A 21,024-nucleotide genomic window follows, 5' to 3' on the forward strand; every position below is an offset into this window, starting at 1 on the left:
CTAGTTCTCGGAGGGCCCGTTTGGGGTCCTTCCTGGTCAGCGATGGGAAACGGGTCCCGTCTGCTGATGTTGACTGATAGGCGCTGGCTTCCTAGAGCACTGGCTTTAGAATGGTTTGGAGGCCAAGTTCCGGCTCAGCAGAAAGGAGCGGCGATTGGTTAGCCATGTCTGTGTGGTTCCTGGGCTGGGGACTGGGGCCCCCTGGCCTCGCGCTTTGTCTTACGTTTGCCGGTGTCGTGGCGGTGCGTGGGTGCCGGGAGATGTGTGGGCCCTTAGAGAGGGCCGTCCGTTTCACGCAGAGGGAGGGGGTGTGGACTGAGGATATCCAGGTATCTGCAGGAGAGGCCTGTAGTCTTTTGTCAAGAGGGGCTGCTGCCAGGTAAGCTTGGCTTTGGTCCGGTGGTTCGGTGTCTGAGCGAAGACCGAGGCCTAGTGCCCTGACCCGTCTGAAGGCTGTAGCTTGAATATGGACAGCAAGGTGGAGGAGCCCGAGTTCCTAGAAGGGAAGGGTGAGCCTTGCTCAGGGGACTGGGGAAAGCAGCCCTGGGTCTGAGGAACGGGCTGCGTCCTGAGCCACCCGTGCCCACCCTGCCAGCTCGTCTGTTTATGACGTTTGTAAAGCTTCAGAGCTGCTGATCCCTGCTGCACCGAAGGCCCAGGACCCTGCCTGGATTGGTCACCGGAGCCCGCTTGTCCACCCGCTGCTCCAGCCGACCCAAATGGCAGAGGCCCTCTTGGGCCGCACCGTCTCGGGAGAGGCCAGACCTGAGCTGTGCTCTACCTTGGTCTCTCCCCAGTTGCCTAGGATTCAGGAGGGAGAGGGGCCGCCCTCCACAGCCCCCGGGACCTTGTCAGGGACGATTTCAGGACCACAGCAGTGAAACTGTGGCACCAGTGGCTCAGATATAAGCAGGACTCTTGGCTCCTGCTTAAGTTCGTAAGCAGCTCTCCTCTCAGCCCTCTGCCCCAGCAATGCCCTGATGGGTGACCCCGGCAGACCCCCGACATGGTAGACCAGCGTGGCCAACGATCCCGCTCGTTGCTCCTGCTTGGGTTCTAGAACGGAGGCCGCCTGGTGAGCGAGGGCTGACTCCTCACTCGTAGGCAAGCTGATCTTGAAATGCCACGGCCAGACAGACGGGCGGCTCTCCAGGAACACTGACAGAACCGCGGGCCCGTGCCTGCAGGCGCCCACAGCTGTGTGCCCCCGCGCTTTAAACTGAAACGCACCCTTGGACCGGGGGCCCCTCCTGACACAGCAGCCCCCCCCCCCCCGCATCGGTTCCGTCCCCAGTCCTCCCATCTGCACGGCCCTTCAGCTCAGAGCCCCATGGGTTCCGTCCCCAGCCCTCCCGTCTGCACGGCCCTTCAGGTCAGAGCCCCATGGGTTCCGTCACCAGCCCTCCCATCTGCACGGCCCTTCAGGTCAGAGCCCCATGGGTTCCGTCCCCAGCCCTCCCATCTGCCCAGAGCCCCATGGGTTCCGTCCCCAGCCCTCCCATCTGCACGGCCCTTCAGGTCAGAGCCCATGGGTTCCGTCCCCAGCCCTCCCGTCTGCACGGCCCTTCAGCCCGGAGCTCCATGGGTTCCGTCCCCAGCCCTCCCGTCTGCACGGCCCTTCAGGTCAGAGCTCCATGGGTTCCGTCCCCAGCCCTCCCGTCTGCACGGCCCTTCAGCCCGGAGCTCCATGGGTTCCGTCCCCAGCCCTCCCGTCTGCACGGCCCTTCAGGTCAGAGCCCCATGGGTTCCGTCCCCAGGCCCTTCAGGTCAGAGCTCCATGGGTTCCGTCCCCAGCCCTCCCATCTGCCCGGCCCTTCAGGTCAGAGCTCCATGGGTTCTGTCCCCAGCCCTCCCATCTGCCCGGCCCTTCAGGTCAGAGCTCCATGGGTTCCGTCCCCAGCCCTCCCATCTGCACGGCCCTTCAGCCCAGAGCTCCGTCTCAGGGAGGACCCCTGCACAGACTGGACCCCAGGCCAGCCTTTAGATCACGAGGCAGCCCCTCCCGTGGCCGGCCCGCTCCTCTGCCCACTGGCCCTGTGTGCACTTGGGGCCGATCCCCTTGTTGAAATATTAAAGACAAACTTGGGAAAGCATCTCTGCTACTTGAAAAGACAGACAAGCAAAGTTTGGCAGCACGCCCCAAATCCAGCATGAGGACAGTCAGGGCTGTGGGGGGGCGGGCGGGGCTGCCGCCCCCCCCCCCCCGCGTGGAAAATCAGGAGCCCACGCTATCCCCAGATGGAAGCAGAGCGTGGTGTCCAATAGGTATTTAATAAATGTTTGCGGAAATGAGTTGGAGCAATCTGAATTGACGGGATGGCGGGCTTCACTTTCGATTAGCTTCCTGTGCCTCCTGCATAAATGAAGAGAGATGTGACTAACCAAGCGCTCAGCGCCCGCGCCCAAGCCCAGGACGCTGCGGTTTCCGGCGCGGCTTCGGGAGACGGCGTTCTTGCTCCTCGCTTGCTGGCAGAGGAAGGCCGCCTCCGGGCCTTCGTTTCCCCCTTTGTCAGATGGGGCTGTTGATCCCTGTCCTGTGCTGGCCCCTTCCTTGCAGGTGACTGAGAGGGTCCCTGGGGCTGGGGATGCCTAGTGCTTTGGAAAAGGGTAGCAGGAGGTAGAGCCATGCAGAGGCCGAGGGCCCAGCCAGCGGTGAGGGAGGCGTGACGTCGCACTTGCTCTCTCACCAGATCCCGGCCCCCGTGGCCCTGCTGTCCTCACTCTCTTCACACCTTCTGCGTGTCTCGACCACCAGGCTCGCGACGTGAGCCTGCCAGCAGGAATGTAATCACCTTTCTTCCAGCCCTTCAGTTTTCATTTCCATCAGCAAAAGCAAGTGAAAGGTCACAGCTTAAAAAAAAACAAACCATAAATTGCTCAGTGTATGGAACTGCGGGCAGGCAGCCGTGCCAGGCCTGAGGGCGGAGCTGCACGTGCCTCCAAGACAGCAGAGGACAGACCGGAAGGCAGAGGTGTGGCCCCCACGCCCTCCTCGTCCTCGGTCTGAAAAGATGGCGAGGAGTCCATCCCAGCGGCTCTTTCCCTGAGTCCAGATCGGCGTGGACCCACGGCCCCCTGAGACCTCACCCAGCAGTCACCTGCTCTGCTCCCCGTTCCTCCAGTGTCCGGGGCGGGGGACGGAGCATCTCCGCGCGTGGGTCCCGATGCGTTCGGTGTGGTCTGCCTGGTGTGCAGAATGAGCACAGGGAAGGAGTCCCTGACTCTGCCCGGAAAGTTATCAGGAAGGGGCGACATGTGAACGGGGCTTTGAAGCACAAAGAGAAGTTTGCCAGGCAGGCTTGACGGCACGCGAGCATTGCACGCCTCCTCTCCCTTGCCCTCCCGCCTCTGTGGATTCTGTGGCCCCCATCTGGGCAGATGTTGTCATATAACCTTGGCTGGGGCAGCTAGACAGCAGACTGTGGCATTGGGGAGCTGAGGCCACCTCTTCGCAGACCCAGGGAGTCCCGGGCGAGCGCTGTGGACCGGGAGTGCCGACCCCGCCCTGCCACAGGAAGCTAGTCCCTGCTGGGGCCTCGGTGAATGCCACCGAGCCCATGGGAGGTGGAGAGACTTGCCCAGACATACTTACCACAGGGAGCAAGGGGAGCACAGACTGCTTCCCCCTGTCGGTCCTGCTGCCGGCTCTGAGCCTGAGCAGGGGTTTGGCTGGGCCCAGCAGACCCCAGATTTTGCAGGGGAGCCCCTGAAACCAGCCCAGCAGCTCTCTTAGTGGTGCCCGCCTAAGGCCCCCCCCCCCCCAGGCTTTCTTCATCTGACCTCTGGTTCCAGCCTTGAATGTGCCAGGACTCAGGTAAGGCCAAGCGTAGGGGGAGGCACCTCCCCCGCCCCCCTTGCATCTGTCTGTCCCGCTTCCACCCCTCCATTCTTGACTCTCTTTGAGTGCCTAGTTATTAAGCACCTGCTGTGTGAGAGGCACTGCCCTAGATGCTGGGGTCACTGGGTGAGTCAGACGCACTGCTGCCATTATAGGGCACTTGCTGGGCAGACGAGCAAACAGGGTCCTACTCGGATGGAAGGACCCCAAGCGGCTCTTCTGGCCGTGCCCTCCCTAGGGGACCTGGGAGGTGCTGGATGAGCCCGTGAGCAGCATGTCAGCACAAGGCCAGCTGCTGAGCACAGGCACCAGGGCTGCAGCACCCAGGTCCGCACCTGTGGTCACCACTGTCACAGGGCCTGGCCAGCTGTCCCAGCCACGCCTTCCCCAGCCCCCAGAACCTCTTGCCTCCTGCCATCACATTCCTCCACCAGACTTAGAGCTTACACTGCAGATAAAATACACCCTAACCACTCACCAGTGAATTGTAAATGTTATCTATTAAAGCACTTTGGATGTGAAATGTCATGTAAATTAATAGGGTTTTAGAATAGGAAGGCACTGAAGGGAGTTCTCAGCTCTGCTACTGTTATTACCTTGAGCAATAATAATAAAAATAGAAATAAAAGTTATTTCACTTACTGAGCAGTTACCGAGCGCCAGATTAACCGCGCTGAGCACTAGCGGCGTCCTCTCGTTGAATTTCACAGTGGCCCGACAAGGAGTCATCATGGACCGTGTTTACAGAGGAGCAGAATGAGGCCAAGCTGGATGCTATGGGACTTGTCTTGGGTGGCACAGCCAAAGAGTGTTGGGAGATGGCTTTTTTTTTTTTTTTTTGTATTTTTTCTAAGTGAGAAGCAGGGAGGGAGTCAGACAGACTCCCACGTGCGCCCAACAGGGATCCACCCGGCATGCCCACCAGGGGATGATTCTCTGTCCATCTGGGGCATTGCTCCTTTGCAATCAGAGCCACTCTAGCACCTGAGGCAGAGGCCATGGAGCCATCCTCAGCACCCAGGCCAACTTTGCTCCAGTGGAGCCCTGGCTTCAGGAAGGGAAGAGAGAGATAGAGAGGAAGGAGAGGGGGAAGGATGGAGAAGCAGATGAGTGCTTCTCCTGTGTGCCCTGGCCGGGAATCGAACCCGGGACTTCCACACACCGGGCTGACGCTCTACCACTGAGCCAACCGGCCAGGGCCGGGAGATGGCATTTTTAACCACGTCGTGTACAGTTTCCTCTTACCTCTCTGGACCTTGGAGCCCTTCACCTCTTCAGTGGACGAGCAAGTCTGCTTGTAGAGCAGCGCGAGGGCTCAGCAAGGTGACACAGGCCCCTGGGCCGTGGAAAGTGCTCAAGCAGTAGCTGCCGTCACCATCCTCAGCCCACGAGTCATTTCTCATCATCTGACTTTATAGGTGAGGAAACAGCCGCCAAGTTTCTACCATTCACCGGCCCACCAGGGCTGGTGTACAATGATGTGTGTGGTCCACTGGCGGTTAAAAATGTTCGGTAGTTCTGTGCTGGTTGTCAATAGTGTCTGCCCTGAGCACTCAGAGCACCTCCCCCACCACTCTGTGCTCCTTCCCAGGACTCCCTGACCCGCCCAGGTCCACCAGCAACGCCCAGCACTGCAGGGGTCTGTCGTTCAGCACCTGGACTGCCCTCTCTCAGGAGACCAGAGGTGGTGGCGTCTGCATTCTACAGGGAGGGAACTTGAGAGCACAGATGTTAGTTTACTCACTGAGCTAGAGATGGGGCCAAGGTGGGTGGGAACCTGGAGTCTTTCAGCAAAACGTCTGGGGTGCTCAAGAGACCAGACACTCGTGCACATGAGCGAGCACCCTGGTCCCCAGCGGTGGGCACTGTCGGACTCGCGCTTGGAACCCTGCAGCAGCATTTAGACTTAAATGGCTCATCAAGAGTCCTCTTTGGGGAGGAATCAGAATGTTGACTCTTTCTCGGGCAAGTCAACATCTGCAATTTGGGGAACAGAGCTCTCTGACCGGTGGGCTCTGGAAGGACCAGTGACCAGTCAGACCAGTGGTTTGTCCTTGCCTTCATTGGTGGTAGGCGGGAGAATGTTTCAAAAGCAGAAGTTGCCGTTTTTATGAGGAGTAGGGGAGAAGGAGTGGTACTGTATGCAAGGAGGAATTCTCAAAATAGTTTGTTGATGTCTTAGAGGCTGCGGTCTGGAGTCCCTTCACTTTGAAGGTCTTGGTCTCGGAGAAACGGGCAGTTGTTTGTTCTGTGGGCACACAGGTGCTCCTGGGTTATCCGGGGCCACAAACTGCCGTCACAGGGCAGGCCAGCGAGGGCTGACTTTGCAGTGAACTCCCTGTGGCCGTTCTCGTCCTTGAGGTCTCGCTGGAGGGAGAGAGTGATGCTGGACAGTGTCCTCATCGAGCCAGAAGCCAGAACCTGTCTGCTTCCTTTTATTTATTTGTTTGGTTTTTGAGAGAGAGAGAGACAGGAAGGGAGAGAGAGGATGAGAAGCATCAACTCGTTGTTGTATCACTTTAGTTGTTCATTGATTGCTTCTCATGTGTGCCTTGACCAGGGGGCTCCAGCCGAGCCAGTGACCCCCGCGCTGACAAACCCGCGCTCGAGCCAGCAACCTTGGGGCTTCGAGCTGGCTGCTTCAGCCCTCTGGGTCAGCGCTTTACCCACTGCACCTCCACCAGTCAGGCCCCTTTGCTTCCTTGGCCCCAGAGAAAAGAATTCATTAGAATGGCCACTTCCTCTGCTCCGGCGTCCCTGAGGACCAACCTTCTCATTGCTGCAGGATTTAATATAGCCACACCCAGGTCTTAGCTCAGCCATGAGGAGACCCCACAGCAGACAGGAAGGGACCTGGCTCCCCGGCAGAATGAGCCACGGCTCCCCTGCCGCCCAGGGCACTGCTGATCATTAACTGATGCTCCCTCCTTCCCAAGGAGCTGGTTTGTGTGCAGCCTGATCCCCAGCTGGCTGCCTTTTCCCACCAGGGGCTAATAGTGACTGCAAGGTCCGTGAAGGCAGAGACAGTGCGTTTAGTTCATAAGCCCAGTGATGAGAACAGTGCCTGGGTGTGGTAGGGACTCAGTAAATGTCTGGGGCGTGGGCAGGGGGCTGAGGAAGTCTGGAGTTACGGAGCTCCCTGCAAAAGTCCTAGGTGAGCGGGCACTGCGGCTCCAGCTCTCCGTTGTGAGGTAGAAAGGCCTAAGGAGAGGATGCCTGCTGGGCCCGAGTCCCCAGAGAGCGCTCTGCTTCCTGCCTCCCGGGACAGCCCCGGACCGCTGTGGGAAACCGCGTGCTCAGCTCCGGCTGCGCTTCCCGCGACCCCGGGGGTGGTTGGAAAGTTTCCACTGTCCAGGCTGTACGGCAGACTGAGCGGTTCAGCATGGGGAGGGGGTGCATCATTCGGTAATGCACATTACCGAATTTTTCGAGCTCCCCGGGGGACTTCAGTGTGCAGGCGGGTTGGGGATGGGTTAAGGAGTTGGCGTGGAGTGCGGGCTGTGGCCTGGTGGTGGACGCTCACTCTCCAAGGGGCCAGGAGGCAGCTGGGGCCTCCTGCCCTCGCTCTGCAGCCCTCGACTCCACGCTGTGAGCTGGAGCCAGGCCCGGAGCCTGGCCGGTCCGGACCAAGGCCCATTGCCCCGCCTCAGTCAGAGCGGATCAGGGCTGCAAGGTGCCTCGTGGTGTTGGGGGGCCGGCCTCACCCCACACTGGCCCTCAGGGCATGGTGGCAGCATGTACTCGCTGCTCCCTGACCACGTCCCAGTCAGGAGGATTCTGCATTTGCCTCCTTCTTAGAATTTTCTTTTGTTTTCAGAGGATGCTCCCAGACTTCCTGTTTTTACGTTTCTACAACCCCAGGGCCACAGACGGGCTGTCTGACAACAAAACATTATAAAACCCCACAAAGATTTTTCCCTCTATCCCCATCTAAATGTCTAAAGAATGATATCTTATCTAAAAATTAAGCCAAACAGCAATTACATTGAAAAGTATTGGGGGCAGTTTTTGCGCCCTCCTCCTGCCGTGGCCGGAGCCTCTGCCGTCCCTGCACCAGCAGGGGGGGTTCAGGACCAGCCCCAGCTGTGGGCCCTCCCCCACCCCCTGGCCCAGGCAGAGCTGGCCTCCTCACTGGCTCCTCTGCCTCCCTCACTAGAGGGACACTAGCCAGGCTCCAGGTGACTGTCACTTCCCGCCCACACTCTCCTGCACCCCAGGAGCGGCACCCAGCTCTCCCCTCCATCCCAGGGTCTCCACAGGAATGGCTCCTCGGTGTCCTCGGTGAAGGCCAGGCTAGCTCCTGACACTATGTGGAAATCAGATTCCTGTTTTGAATGTAAGGAACTCCGTAGTGTTTTGTTTTCCCCCAGATGGACACATATCTGCTAGATTTTACAGTTTGATCACATCAGTGTGTCCCTTTGGTTTTCAGTTGTCCCTTTCCGTGCCCTCTGTTTCGTTCTGAACCCCTGGGACCTCGCACTCCAAAAATGTATCATTTGGCTTTTTTCAGTCTCAGCGCCTGGCAGCCGCGGCGCTCTCTTTCTGCACACGCGCTAAAGCGAGGGAGTTCCTGTGCAAAGAACCAGCCCTGTCACAGCAGGCAGGCCCGCCCAGGACGCGGGGGCCCAGGCGGGCCGGATCACAGGCAGTGGCATTTCTAAACTCGTCTAGGACACGTTTTCTCCGTTCTGGGTGACCAATTTATTTTGGTTGCCTATTTTTGAGTATTTCGGTTCAGTAAAGCAACATTGCATTTAGCCAAGAATGTGGGGACCATCGAGAGAAACCCCTGGTGGGGGGAGTGCAGTGGGGTGCTTTCGGCAGGCACCACATGGGGAAAATCGCCCTTCATAATGGACCCCTGGGGGCGGTAATGCACATTACCAGAGTGTTTCATAAAACCCCCTCAGTGTCACAGCCCGCCAGAGCCATAGAGAACCCCAGAATTCTCTCACCTCCTCTTTGTGTGAGAAGCACCGAGGGCCCACAGACTCACCCAAGGGTCCCTGCAAGCAGTAACTGCCCCAGAAAGGGTATCCCAGGTGGCGTCTTCTCAGACCAAGAAGGGGAGTGGACGCCGAGGGAGAGTTGCCTGACCCCACACCCCACGGTGGACAGGACAGCGACCCCCTCTCTGTGTCTTACCTGAAACTGAGGGCACCCGGGCTCCCTTGCATCAGGGATCCTCTGCCTCCACACAGGGAGATACAGGCCGAAGGATACAAGCTTGCCGTCATACATGAATGAATTCTGAGGGGGTTCTGTTTAGCATGGCGTGGCGTGTATAGTTAGTAACATGGTATTGTTTACTTGAAAGCTATCGAGCATAGGTCTTAAGCATTCTCACCATTAAAAAAAATGAGTTGACACTGAGGTAATGAGTGTGTTAATTATCTTGATCTTAGTGATCACTCCACAATGTGTGTGTGGGGGTGGGGGTATCAAGTCGCCACATTGTACACTTTAAATGTATATAGTATCTGTTGGTTGTTCCTCAGTAAAGTTGGAAAAAAGGTTACTAAAAAAAAGAGATACAGGCCCACCCGATTCTTTGTATGTTGCTAATCCCCACCACCACCACCAGAATAGAGACCTGCAGCTCTGAATGGGGACTGTGCAGTTGTTCTCACAGGGGTCTGGTCACAAGGATTCGTTCACCACTGTTGGGGGGAGGGGAGACTTTCCTTCCACAGGGTGGTGGGGTGACTGTCCCATGTGGGACATGTGACTCAGGCCCTGCCCTAGGAGAATTTGTCACTCAGCCAGAGAAATAAGATGTACACATAAATATAACCACTTAGGACAGGTAGACACCCGTACTGCTGCAGAAAGGAACGGGTAGGCGTGGTCTCAAGTCCTCCTCAAAAGAACCTAAACTGGCGTTGTCTTCTAATTTACAGTGAAGTCCAGAAAAGGGTCTCATTCGCTGACCGTGGAATGGTGACACCTTTCACTTCAGTGAGATACTAACCCCAGAGGTGTGCTAGCACCAACGCGAGGGACAGAGGGACTTGGGTTTGTCATCTTCTCGCACAGAAAGATGGGCTCGTGCAGGGTCCGAGGTGACGGAACTTTAGAGGTCGTCCAGCCTTCCCTCCTTGCAAGAGGGAGGACTCGGTTGGTTGCTCAGGACCCAGAGAGGTGACGACCCAGTCACCCAGCAAGGCAGAGGCAGCCAGGGCTGGAGGCCAGGCTTTGACACCAAACCCAGCGAGCCTTCCATTGTTCCACTTGAAAGGCAGAGGAGCTCCGGGCTCTAAATATTGTGTCTTTGGGGCTGACTGCTCTTGAACAATGACAGGCTCTACAAGGCACGCACCTGCCCATGCCAGGAATTCTACCATTAGTGCTTCATTCCTTTGTATACAGATACTTCGTCTCTGAATAATACAGGGTTCCCTATTAGGAGGCACATACTACATTCCTAATACCTAAGTTCCCAGGTAGGCACCCTAGACCTGTCCGGCCCTGAGATTTTATCAGCAGAGTAGTTTTCTCCTTTCTGTCTGATTTACTGCTAAGAAATGGAAAGATTAGACCACTACGGTCATGCCAGCCCTCTTGGCCCGGTCATCCTTCGAGCTGAACAGAAGAACGCATGTTCTAACTTGAACTTTGGAAACTTAGCTCCACTAAAATGGCATCATGAAGTTGGGTCATGGTGAAGGATTACAGACCACTGTTATAAGTAAGGAATTCAAGGTCCCCTGTGCGTGTGACCCTCTGACCACATGGCCCAGAATGGGGAATGTGGAACAGCTCTGCGTGGGGAGAGTCCAGTCTTGAAGGTCGGGCAGGTGGCTGGGCAGAGGTCTAATAGGCCTTATCAACATGTCAGCTCAACCTCATTTATGTTTACTCCCTGTCACTTTGCATCTATTAATCTCGTAGTAATATCGTCACCTCCTCTAAAGATGGGGACATTAAGGCACAGAAAGGTTAAGCAACTTGCCCAAAGTCACACAGCTAGTAAGCGACTGAGCCAGGATTTGGACCCAGACGGGCTCCATGTCTGTGCACTTAGCTATTGTGCTAATTTGCCTCACCAGGAGAAACCTGGTTGCCCCTTCATGTGTGGGCCAGACAGGCTGTGTTGAGGAGGGACCCCCTCCCCACATTCCCAGCAGCAGAGTGGGTGGTCATCTCCCCTCGGGGCAGTGCGGTGCTAGGGCAGCTGTGGGCACTCATGGACGGGGAGCTCTGCCGCAGCTTTGCTCTGGGCCTCAGCCCAGCGAGAAGCCCTGAGCCCTGCAGACCTTGTCCCTAACTCCCAGGGTCCTCCTCTAAACCCCCCTGCTGGCAGACCTTGTCCCTAACTCCCAGGGTCCTCCTCTAAACCCCCCTGCTGGCAGACCTTGTCCCTAACTCCCAGGGTCCTCCTCTAAACCCCCCTGCTGGCAGACCTTGTCCCTAACTCCCAGGGTCCTCCTCTAAACCCCCCTGCTGGCAGACCTTGTCCCTAACTCCCAGGGTCCTCCTCTAAACCCCCCTGCTGGCAGACCTTGTCCCTAACTCCCAGGGTCCTCCTCTAAACCCCCCTGCTGGCAGACCTTGTCCCTAACTCCCAGGGTCCTCCTCTAAACCCCCCTGCTGGCAGACCTTGTCCCTAACTCCCAGGGTCCTCCTCTAAACCCCCCTGCTGGCAGACCTTGTCCCTAACTCCCAGGGTCCTCCTCTAAACCCCCCTGCTGGCAGACCTTGTCCCTAACTCCCAGGGTCCTCCTCCTCTAAACCCCCCTGCTGGCAGACCTTGTCCCTAACTCCCAGGGTCCTCCTCTAAACCCCCCTGCTGGCAGACCTTGTCCCTAACTCCCAGGGTCCTCCTCTAAACCCCCCTGCTGGCAGACCTTGTCCCTAACTCCCAGGGTCCTCCTCTAAACCCCCCTGCTGGCAGACCTTGTCCCTAACTCCCAGGGTCCTCCTCTAAACCCCCCTGCTGGCAGACCTTGTCCCTAACTCCCAGGGTCCTCCTCCTCTAAACCCCCCTGCTGGCAGACCTTGTCCCTAACTCCCAGGGTCCTCCTCTAAACCCCCCTGCTGGCAGACCTTGTCCCTAACTCCCAGGGTCCTCCTCTAAACCCCCCTGCTGGCAGACCTTGTCCCTAACTCCCAGGGTCCTCCTCTAAACCCCCCTGCTGGGGCAGTTCTCTCCTTGACAGCCCAGACACCCGGTCCCTTCAAAAATAAATAGAAGAGGTTTCCAGGGAACCAGCCCGCCACAGGGGACCCCTGGCTCCTCGGGGGGCGGGAGAGATGCTGAAAACGGGGGCCAGCCTGCAAAGCGCTCCCTGCACCCCCAGCTCGCCCAGACCCCACCCAGGAAAGCGTGTTTCCACCAGGGTCCGTGATCTGGGGCCTCCTGGTCCTCAGGGCCCTCTTACTGTCCTGGAGGTGGGCTGTATTCCATCAGATGGCGTTGGGCCAGGGTCACGATGCTTGTTTGGTTTATGACAGCTCCTGGCTGGAGCAGGCTCCCCACAGGGACCCACAAACACACACCCCTTTCCTGGTTCTGTGCTCACCCTTCCCCGACAAGCCACCAAGGAGAGCTCCATGTCCCTGGAAGTAGCATCAGGAGCTTCTCCGCGAGGTCATCTGGAGAACGCATTTGGGGTGACCAGTGAGGCCGGAGGTGAATGGCAAGAGCTGGGGACGTGGGCCGGAAGGAGAGACAGTGGTGGCGGCTGCGGCTCTCACTGCACGGGGCAGGCTGGGTGGCTCTCGCCTTCCCCGCCCTCCTCTCACCTGTCACTCCACGTAGCCCCTAGCTTTGCTGGTTGAGATTGAATTCCAGCCCTCAGCGCCAGGATGCTCCGTCTCTAGCAGGAGCCTTTATCTGAGATTCAGGATAATGGATTTTCTTCGATATGGTTTTTTCCCCCTTCTTTTTTCTCTTGGATTTTTTTGTCCAAAATGCTGTCAACTCCAGAAAATAGATGTTTTGTTAGAAGTCTTTGTATTAACTCAACTCCCCTCCCCCCAATTCACCCCTCCACCCAGTCCCACCACCACCGCCGCCTTGTCATGCGTCCAAGGCTACCTGCTCCAGGTAGGAGGTGAGAGCCTGCAAAGCGTAGCCTGACCTGCCCGCCGCCGCCTCCTCAGGCCCCGCCCTGCCCCGGGCCTGCGGGGAGCCTGGCGCACTGAGACTCGGGACAGGGAGCAATAACTTGACTTCTTCCTTATGTTCCTTCAGCACATTCTGCCAGCACCCAAATCTCCAGAAATCTAGATCCCGTCTGGAAGAAATGGGGAGAGGACTTGGTGGGACAGTCCCCTTCCTTGGCGTTCGGCTGGGGGCGGGAGCAGCCTCCAGGCGTGTGCGCATGCGCGGTCTTCATGGGAGCTGGAGACCCAGGCCAAGCGGCCAGGGTCCGCCGTGTACATTTATTTCACCTGGATCTTTCTTTTTCCCCCTTCAACAGCCCTATTACCATATTTAAATGCAAGTATGTCTCTTTTCATTGGCATTCTAAGTAGTTTAGCTTGACCTTAGAGTAGCTTGTTCCCTTTTGAACTTCTTTCCCCCGTAGTTCCACGTAGCTAGGACGGTAGTCTTAGAGTTTAGTGGGCTTCTAGTGCCCTCTGTTTGGGACTTGCTCTTCTCTCCTCTCTTCCCTCCCCTGCTCCCTGCCCCCCGTGGTGCATGTCTTCCCCTCTGTCCTGGGCGAAGTCCTCACCTGGAAAGCTCAGGGGGTGGGCCGTTGGCTCCATGCTGCTGGCCCTGGCACGTCCTTGGAAACCACGGGCATCGGAAATGGTGTCGGGCCTCCAAGGGTCTTCCTGGATGGAGAGGGTGTTTGTTTCATGTGTGTGGAAGTGTATCTGTGTCTGTCCCGGTGTGTGGCTGTGTGTGCACATGCTAGCGGCCCAGGGAAGCCCACCTCTTCCTTTACCTGGACCTTCTGCCACCACGCTGGGCCACCTTGTCCTTCTGACTTCTAGTCCCCTTGCTGGGATAGACTGGCTGCCTGGTGCATTATTAGATAGCATAAGCCTTGGTCCAGACCCCTGTGGGACCCTGCTGAGCCGGCTTCATCAGGGTCAGCGGAGCTCGGATAGGAGAGCCAGCTCTGTGTCCCCACCACAGTGCCTCGGGCGACTGAAGCCCTGAGAGACGAAGCCACGGGGCTCGCCCCACGGAGGTCCCACACTCCCGCCCACAGCTGGCCTCATGCGCACTCAGTCAGCCGGACGCCCAGAGTGCTTCGCCCGTAGGCCTGGGGCGGCGATGCTGCTGACAGGACAGAGTCGGCTAGGATGGCCGAGCAAACCTGCAGCGCCTTTGGAGAACAGCTCGAGTTAAGCTGTGTCCTGGCCAAGGGGCCCGTTCCTGTGCCTACCCCATCCCAACGCCCTCCCGCCTGCGGCTCAGGGCTGACCACTTCCTGCAGGCACCCCGGCCGGGCTTGGTCCTGCTCTGGACGAGTCCTGGGGAATTACCTGGTGTCACTGTAGAGATGACAGGGAGCTAGCCCCGGTGGCTGTCTCTCTTGAGAGAGAGAGGTTCCTCCTAACCTCTGGAATTTGCTGGTATGCCTAGGAGAACCAGTTTCCGGGTGACAGACGTGAGCAACACCACACCCTAAGGTGCTGCTGTGCCTCCCAGAAGCCTGAGAGCCACTGATCCATGCCACCCCCCCGAAAGCTGCCCCCTTGGAGAAGCCCTCCTGTCCGTTGCGGGGGGCGGTGTGGCTGGGAGGCAGGGCTCTCCGTGCCCCTTCCGGATCCCTCCTTGACTGCGGCTCCGCTCTCCCCACCAGGCTTCCCGGCAGCAGCGTATGGACCTGTGGCGGCAGCGGCGGTGGCGGCAGCAAGAGGCTCAGGTAGGAAGGTGTATGGGACAGGCGGCGGCCAGGCATGCCCCAGTGCGCAGGGGAAGGTAAAGGCCCTGTTGGATCTGTGTGGCTGCGTCTGTCCCCCAGCCTGGAGGGTGGGCACGAGGGAGGCTCGGGCTAGCCCCTGCCCCCCAGGGCACCTCCCAGCCGGGGTCCCTCACCAGACTGCCAACCAAAGGTAGATGATTATTCTGTCATTGACAAAAAGAAAAGTGGATTGCTTTTGGACCTGGACGCCCCTTCACCTGACAGCTGGCTTCAGGGCACCTGTGATCAGTCCCCTCCTTGGCTTTCGCTGGTTCACAAGGCTCCCTTCCTCGGGTCTCGGACCCAGCCAGTGAAGGTCTAGTTGTCAAAGGGAAGCTCAGAGCCCATCCATGGGTTCCCAGCTTTAGCGCAACCAACCAGTCCTCTCGGCTCCCGCTGACCTGGCTAAACCCCAGAGCTCCCAAAGGCCAAACGTGGAGCCAGCCCTGACCTCAGTGCATAACCTGCAGCTTCCAGAGGTCCCGCAGCCTCCCAGGCCCTCTTAGCCGAGACCAAGGGCGCCTGGACTCCGGCTGGGCTGCCGAGGGAAGCGGGGTTTCCTCTCCCAGGAGGTTGCCCCGGTTCCTGGGTCTCCAAATCCAACCTTTTAAGGAGGTCTGGAACCCCTCAAGTGAGGTGGGAACGTTCTCCCAGGGGCGCTGTGGGGTCCGCTGGAGCCGGGGCACGTCCGGGTCACGGCCCCAGGAGCGCTTTGTGGCCGTCTCCTCCAGATGCTCACTGCTCTGCCCCGGGCTCCCAGCGAGGCCCCGCCCACCGCCCCCTCGGCCACGGGCCACGGGCCACGTGAGGCCGCCCCTCCTGCGCGTGGTCGCAGCTCCCCCCACACACAGCCCGTTGACCGGGCGCTGGAGCATCCAGCGTCAGTTTGGTGTAACAGGACTCCGAGGAGGGCGGGGGGCGGGGGTGCTGGCGAGGGTACCAGGCAATGGGGCATTAAAAGCCCAGAGGGAAAATGCCAAAAACCCAAACCCTCTGTGACAAGAAACTGGCACAGTGAGGCCCATTAGAAACGTCAGTAAAAATCCGTTCCATGCAAACTGGCACTGCCTCGAGCTACAAAGGATCCACTCCTGCGAGTCAGCCACTGGGGATTTATTCGGAGGGGCCAGGGCACTCTCGGGGGGGCCAAGAGGCAGCTCGCCAGAGACCGGCGCAGACTGGCCTGCCAGTCCGGGGAGCCAGGTGCCTTTTCTCAGCGTCCACCGGCTCCAGGGGCCTCCCCCACCCTCTGGCCAGGGCTCCTTGGTCCCCCCTTCCCTGGGGACGGGGTACACAGCTGCCTCGTGTCTCCCTGTTCCATTTGGATTTTTAACTTGAGCGCTTTATAGATGAGCCTCTTGTCCTACCTGTGCCTGGTGGGGTTGGGATGACAAAAAGAAAACTTGGGATTTTTGAGTGTTGTTGGTTTTGTTTTCTCCATTCAGTTTCTTTCTTTATGATAACTTGGATTATGAAACTAAACTTTAACCCGAAATTAACCCTGCCTCTCTCCCCACCCCATTCTCCCTGACTTCATGGCAAGTTTAAAGAGCAGCATGGGGTTCTTTGTGAGTCAGAGTGGTCTCCCCGTGGTCTGTGCCCCCTTACACCCCCCTCACCCCCTCGCAGGCCCCCCGAGCCAGGTGGGAGTCCCTCCCATCTCCTCTTACTCCTAACCCCAAAGCTCAGAGCCATTTCCAGCCACACTTTTTTTTTTTTCCAGGATCAGTGGTGTTTTCTTTGTAGCCATTTCCATCGGGAGCAAAGTCTCCCTCCCACAGGCCATTCTAGGTCAGCCATGCTCATCGCTGCACTGTTAGTGAATTCTATTCAGGAGTGTGCACCCAGACCACCTGCCCACACCAGCCTGCTTAGAGCCAGGAGTAAACCCTCAACTCCGAGGTGTTACCCTCCAGAGTGCAGGCTCAGCCAGGAACCCACAGCGTTGCTGGGATCAGGGGCTGGGGCTGTGCCCGAGGGCGATGGCTAGACTGTGCCCGCCTGCCTCAGCACCCCACCCGGGTGGAAGGCACCTGCCCGTGTGTAGACAGGGTGGCCCCCGCCCCCTCCCTACCTTGGGACCTGGAGCAGGGCTACAAGGTCGAGGAAGACCTCTTGTGAGTGTTGGCCTGTGAGGACTGATCCCTCCCTCTTTGAGAAGACGGTCTGGACTCTGAGGCTGGCAGAGGGGGCCCGTTATCTACCCGTTTGTGGTGGCCCCTCGGCGGCCCTCTGGCTGGAATGTGAGAGGGCCACACGGACTTGGGGTTTGTGCGCCAGCCCAGGCCAGCACGGGCTCACTGAGGGCCGACGGTCAGGTGCTACCTTCACCCGCCCCTGCACCCCTGCACCCCTATACTCCTACACCCCACCCCAGCTCCTTCCCAGGGGCTAGGGGTGCGCCTTCCGCCTCCCAGACCCGAGCCAGCAGCCTTGGCCATTGGAGGGAGTCAGGGATTTAGCCAGCTTCCCTTCCAGGGCGCAGCCAGTCCAGGGGGAGTCTGTGAAGTACCAGCCTGGGCCGTGGTACTGCGCCCACCGGGCAGGTGCCTCAAGGCAGTGGGGAGGCAGCCTCCGCTCCCCAGGGGCTCTCAGGCCTGGGTCAGGGACTAGGCATCAGATGGAAGGCCCTTTTCTTGGCTTCCATTTTTGTCTAGTGCCACAGTTTTGTTCAGGTGTTTTCCTTTCATTTTGACGGACTGGGGGAGCTTCCTGAGGTGGAAGTGCCTGCCGCGGGCCGCGGGGGGTGGAAGCAGCTTCGATTTTGCTCAGGTTGGCGACTTGCATCCGTGAGGGCTCCGGTGTCAGGGTAGGAGGTCCAGGGGGCCCTGAGCTCTGCAGCCACCTCCGCCCACTCCGCTGGGCCAGCCCGCCCGCCTTTGCCCAAGTCCCCCAGGACCTGAGGTGCTCAGGGCTCAGGCGACCCCACCGGGGAGGTCCCTGCCGACTCCTAGATAACTTCACTATCAGTGGTCACTTTTCTTTTACCTTCACCTGGTAGTTTGAAATGTCATCTTTTCTTGTGCTCAGTCGAGATTTGTTTGTTCATTTTGATCGTGTTCATTCAATTCCAGTGGCCCCATCATGTCCCACCCAAACCTCAATCCCGTTTGGCAAACGACTCCCCACCCCCCCCCACCCCCTCCGTAGGCGAGGGAAGTGGTTCCAATTTTCAGGCAATTTTATTTCTGGGTGGCATTACGGGCGGGTCCGTGTATCAATCTTAAAGCTTCTGAGCCCCCTCCCCGCCCCCCAGCCCATGTCCGGCCCCAGCCAGGACCCCTTACTGTACTTTATACTTGCCAGCTTTATTCCAATGTAGTGACATGAGCTCCTGATGGTGGTGAGTGTGAGAGTCACCTTTCTGTTGTCTTTTCTCTTGCTTGGTTGGGGCTGCGATGAGTCTCTGAGGCATACTTTCCCGCCTCTCTTACACTAGGATCTGCACACCTCCTCTCAAACACTCTTCTGAGCACGCTCAGCGGGAAGGTTTGTCCACACCTATTAATCCTCTCTCAGTGTCCAGCTTCCTGTTAGTACCAGCTGGTTTGCATGTTTTTGCTTGTTCAGATGAAACAGTTCCAGAAACAAACTCATATCCAACTCTCGAGAAATGTCTTTTTTTTTTTTTGTACTTTCGTTTTCGATTTGTTTTATTATTATTAGTTACAGCTCCAAAACACCTGTTGTCCAGTAAAACATTTCACACCGCCCTGCCTGTTCTTAGACTGTATGTATCTGTGGGACTGAACTAAATGCATGCACTGTAGTCGATGTCCTGGTAGCTGTAGCCGTAGTTGTAGAACATGCATTGTTGAGTTGATATTACAGGGTCTCCCCCAGCCCGGCCCGGCCCGGCCCGGCTCGGCCGGCTGGCTGCCAGATAGCGTGGGGTGCCAGGAAGAGAAGGGGCTCCATGTTTTCAATGTTGCCAAGGGGCTTGGATCCATGTTCTCGCCATCAGCCACCAACACCTCCCCTCACACTCCCTGCTCTGCCAGTCCAGATCCGGGTCACCACCCTCAGCTCTAAGCCAGCCCAACTGAGGCCTCTATCATAGTGTCCAACTCGAGGGAGAGAGAACGGAACCAGATTTGGGAGGGAATCTTCAAGTTCTTCCTTGTTCTTGTCTTCCTTGGACGGTCCTTGGACACAGCAGACCTCTTCTTACTTCTTCCGGGCGGCCAGCCAGGCTCCTCCAAACCCTCCACTCCTCTGCCCGCTCACAGACCTTCAAGGAGCCAGGTCCGTGTGGCAGCCCTGCTTATGTGGTCCCTGTCCCGGGGGGGGGGGCAGGGGAAATGAGCTACGGTAGGGATAGGCACAAAGATCTTAAGATCCTCAGTCTACACAGGAAATGCACTTGGTCCTGGAGAGGGTCAGCCCTGGTTCTCACGGTGGGTGAAGGGAAGGGAAGCCTTTCGATGAGCTCTCAGAGGGATGGGGACAGTGGGTGGGAGTGGTGACGATGGAGACTGTTGGCATGGCTGCGGGGGGAGGGGTCGCGCTGTCAGAGAGGACACCCCGTTTCCTTCCATCTCCCTGGGAAGACTGCCTTTGCCCTCAGCTCAGGGACACGTGCCATCGGTCGTCTTTAGGGACACGTCTTCCCTGTCTGTGTGGTGACAAGCCCTACAGGAGTGCCAGAGGTCTCTCAGCGCTTTTGGAGATGTCCCTAATCTGTGATGAGAGACAGAAGCCCAGGAGGCCAGAGGCCAGGAAGTCCCCAAGAGTGTCTAGTGACAGTGAAATGGTAGTTTCACAGAGAGAAGAGGTGCTATGGCGGTTGGTGGCGCAGTCAGGGTGACCAGGGAGTTGGAGGTGAGCAGGCCAGTCGGCCACAGAACGAGGGGCCCGAGGCCCAGGAAGGGAAACCTGGGAGGTGCCTTCTGTGTCGGCCTTCGCGGGGGTGGCGGCGGGAAGATGTGGAACCTTGAGGCTTCCCTGCGGAAGCTGCAGTCCGGGCTGAGGCGCAGAAGAGGGTGGAGACGGAGGTGCAGTGCAGGAAATCTCCCCTACTGGCCGAAAGCCTGGGCCTGGCTCTGGGGTCTGCTGACCTGTGGCTGGATGTCCTAGTGGTCATCTGACAGGTAAAATGAGCAAAAGTAAAATTCAAAATTGGGAGATGGGATAAATAGTTCAGCTTGAACCATAAGAGAAAATGCTGTGGGGAAGAGAGCAGACCTCACAAAGCAGACATGCCCGGCCCGCCCGTCTCCGAGGTCCTCGGTGTCCCCAGTGACTTCCTTTGCCTGGCATGTGTTGAGGGCCAAGGGGCGTGCACGGCAGTGTCCCGCGCACTCCTCAGCTGCTGGCAGAATCAGGAATTGTGTGCATCAGTTGCAACGTGGGCTTTAAGGTACCCACGTGTTGCTTTCAACAAACATGCATTGAAGGCTGGCTCTGTGCCAGGCGCCAAGGACTGTATAGGCACATGACGGTCCTTCCCTTCAGTAGTCGGAGGACCCACATCCTTCCCCGGACAGCCCCTGTCTCCCCACGAGGCATAGTTTCTGGCGCTGTGGGCTTCACTAAAAACAGAAAAATAGATCACTGTAATACCTTCGCTGCTGAGGATGGCTTTGCTGCACCTCCATCAGCAGGACCTGGTATCCAGGAAAGGGGGTGGGGGGCTGTGAAGGCATTTCTGCTTCCCCACCCAGCCTCCCTTGTGCTGTCAGCAAGCATGCTCTGGGGGCTCTGACCCCAAGATGGCCCGTCTCTGGGTAGTGTCACGGGGACGCCCTCTCGCTGGGATAGAACCACATCTGTGCCCATGGAGTAGAGTCAGCGCAGTAGCCCAGAGGGCGAGCAGACCTGTGACCCATTAGGACCAGCTGCTGTGACCAGCCAGACTTTCCTGGAAGACCTCTTCTGAGCACATTATCTCCCAGTCCACTGCCTTGTGTCCTGGGGGTGGGCACCTTGTTTTTCACTTTGTCATTAAAATCTTCATTTCTGGGAGAGCCAGGATTTCCCCCTTAAAGAGTCCAACATTGGATTTCAGTAACCCTGGTATATTTATAATAATGTGCAAAGCTACCTGCCACTGACCTCAGCTTCATTCATTTTCCAAGGGCTTTGGACCAACCCTATTGAGGATAAAATACATCAACTCTAATCAATAATTTTGTAATAGAAATACCATGCACTTGATAAATCAACTCCAGTGCAATTAGCGACTAAGCCGTGAAGCCCAGACCTAAGTATGAGTTAATCCTAAAGTGGATGGAGTAGGGGAATGTTAACGGTCTTCTATAGCACTGGAATTATTTTCAGTGGGTGACACATCTGTGCTCCGCACCCCCCCCCCCAACT

The 21,024-nt window shown here is 57.8% G+C and overlaps 1 protein-coding gene across 6 annotated transcripts in view; it reads left to right on the top strand.

Annotated features, from left to right (window-relative positions):
- The window catches only part of MSI2 (musashi RNA binding protein 2), a 416,189-nt gene that overhangs the window by 371,580 nt on the left and 23,585 nt on the right, over nt 1-21,024 (top strand). For 3 of the 6 annotated variants that reach the window (XM_066364640.1, XM_066364641.1, XM_066364643.1), the window contains exons 11-12: nt 13,267-13,290; nt 14,605-14,667. The exons of 1 other annotated variant lie outside the window; for it this stretch is intronic. In XM_066364640.1, the coding sequence (XP_066220737.1) occupies nt 13,267-13,290; nt 14,605-14,667 (87 nt within the window). The remainder of the gene's footprint in view (nt 1-13,266; nt 13,291-14,604; nt 14,668-21,024) is intronic. 2 more of the 6 variants (XM_066364642.1, XM_066364644.1) reach the window with 1 other exon arrangement.

Source organism: Saccopteryx leptura, chromosome 2 (genome assembly GCF_036850995.1).
Source record: "Saccopteryx leptura isolate mSacLep1 chromosome 2, mSacLep1_pri_phased_curated, whole genome shotgun sequence".
NCBI classification, from domain to species: Eukaryota; Metazoa; Chordata; class Mammalia; order Chiroptera; family Emballonuridae; genus Saccopteryx; species Saccopteryx leptura.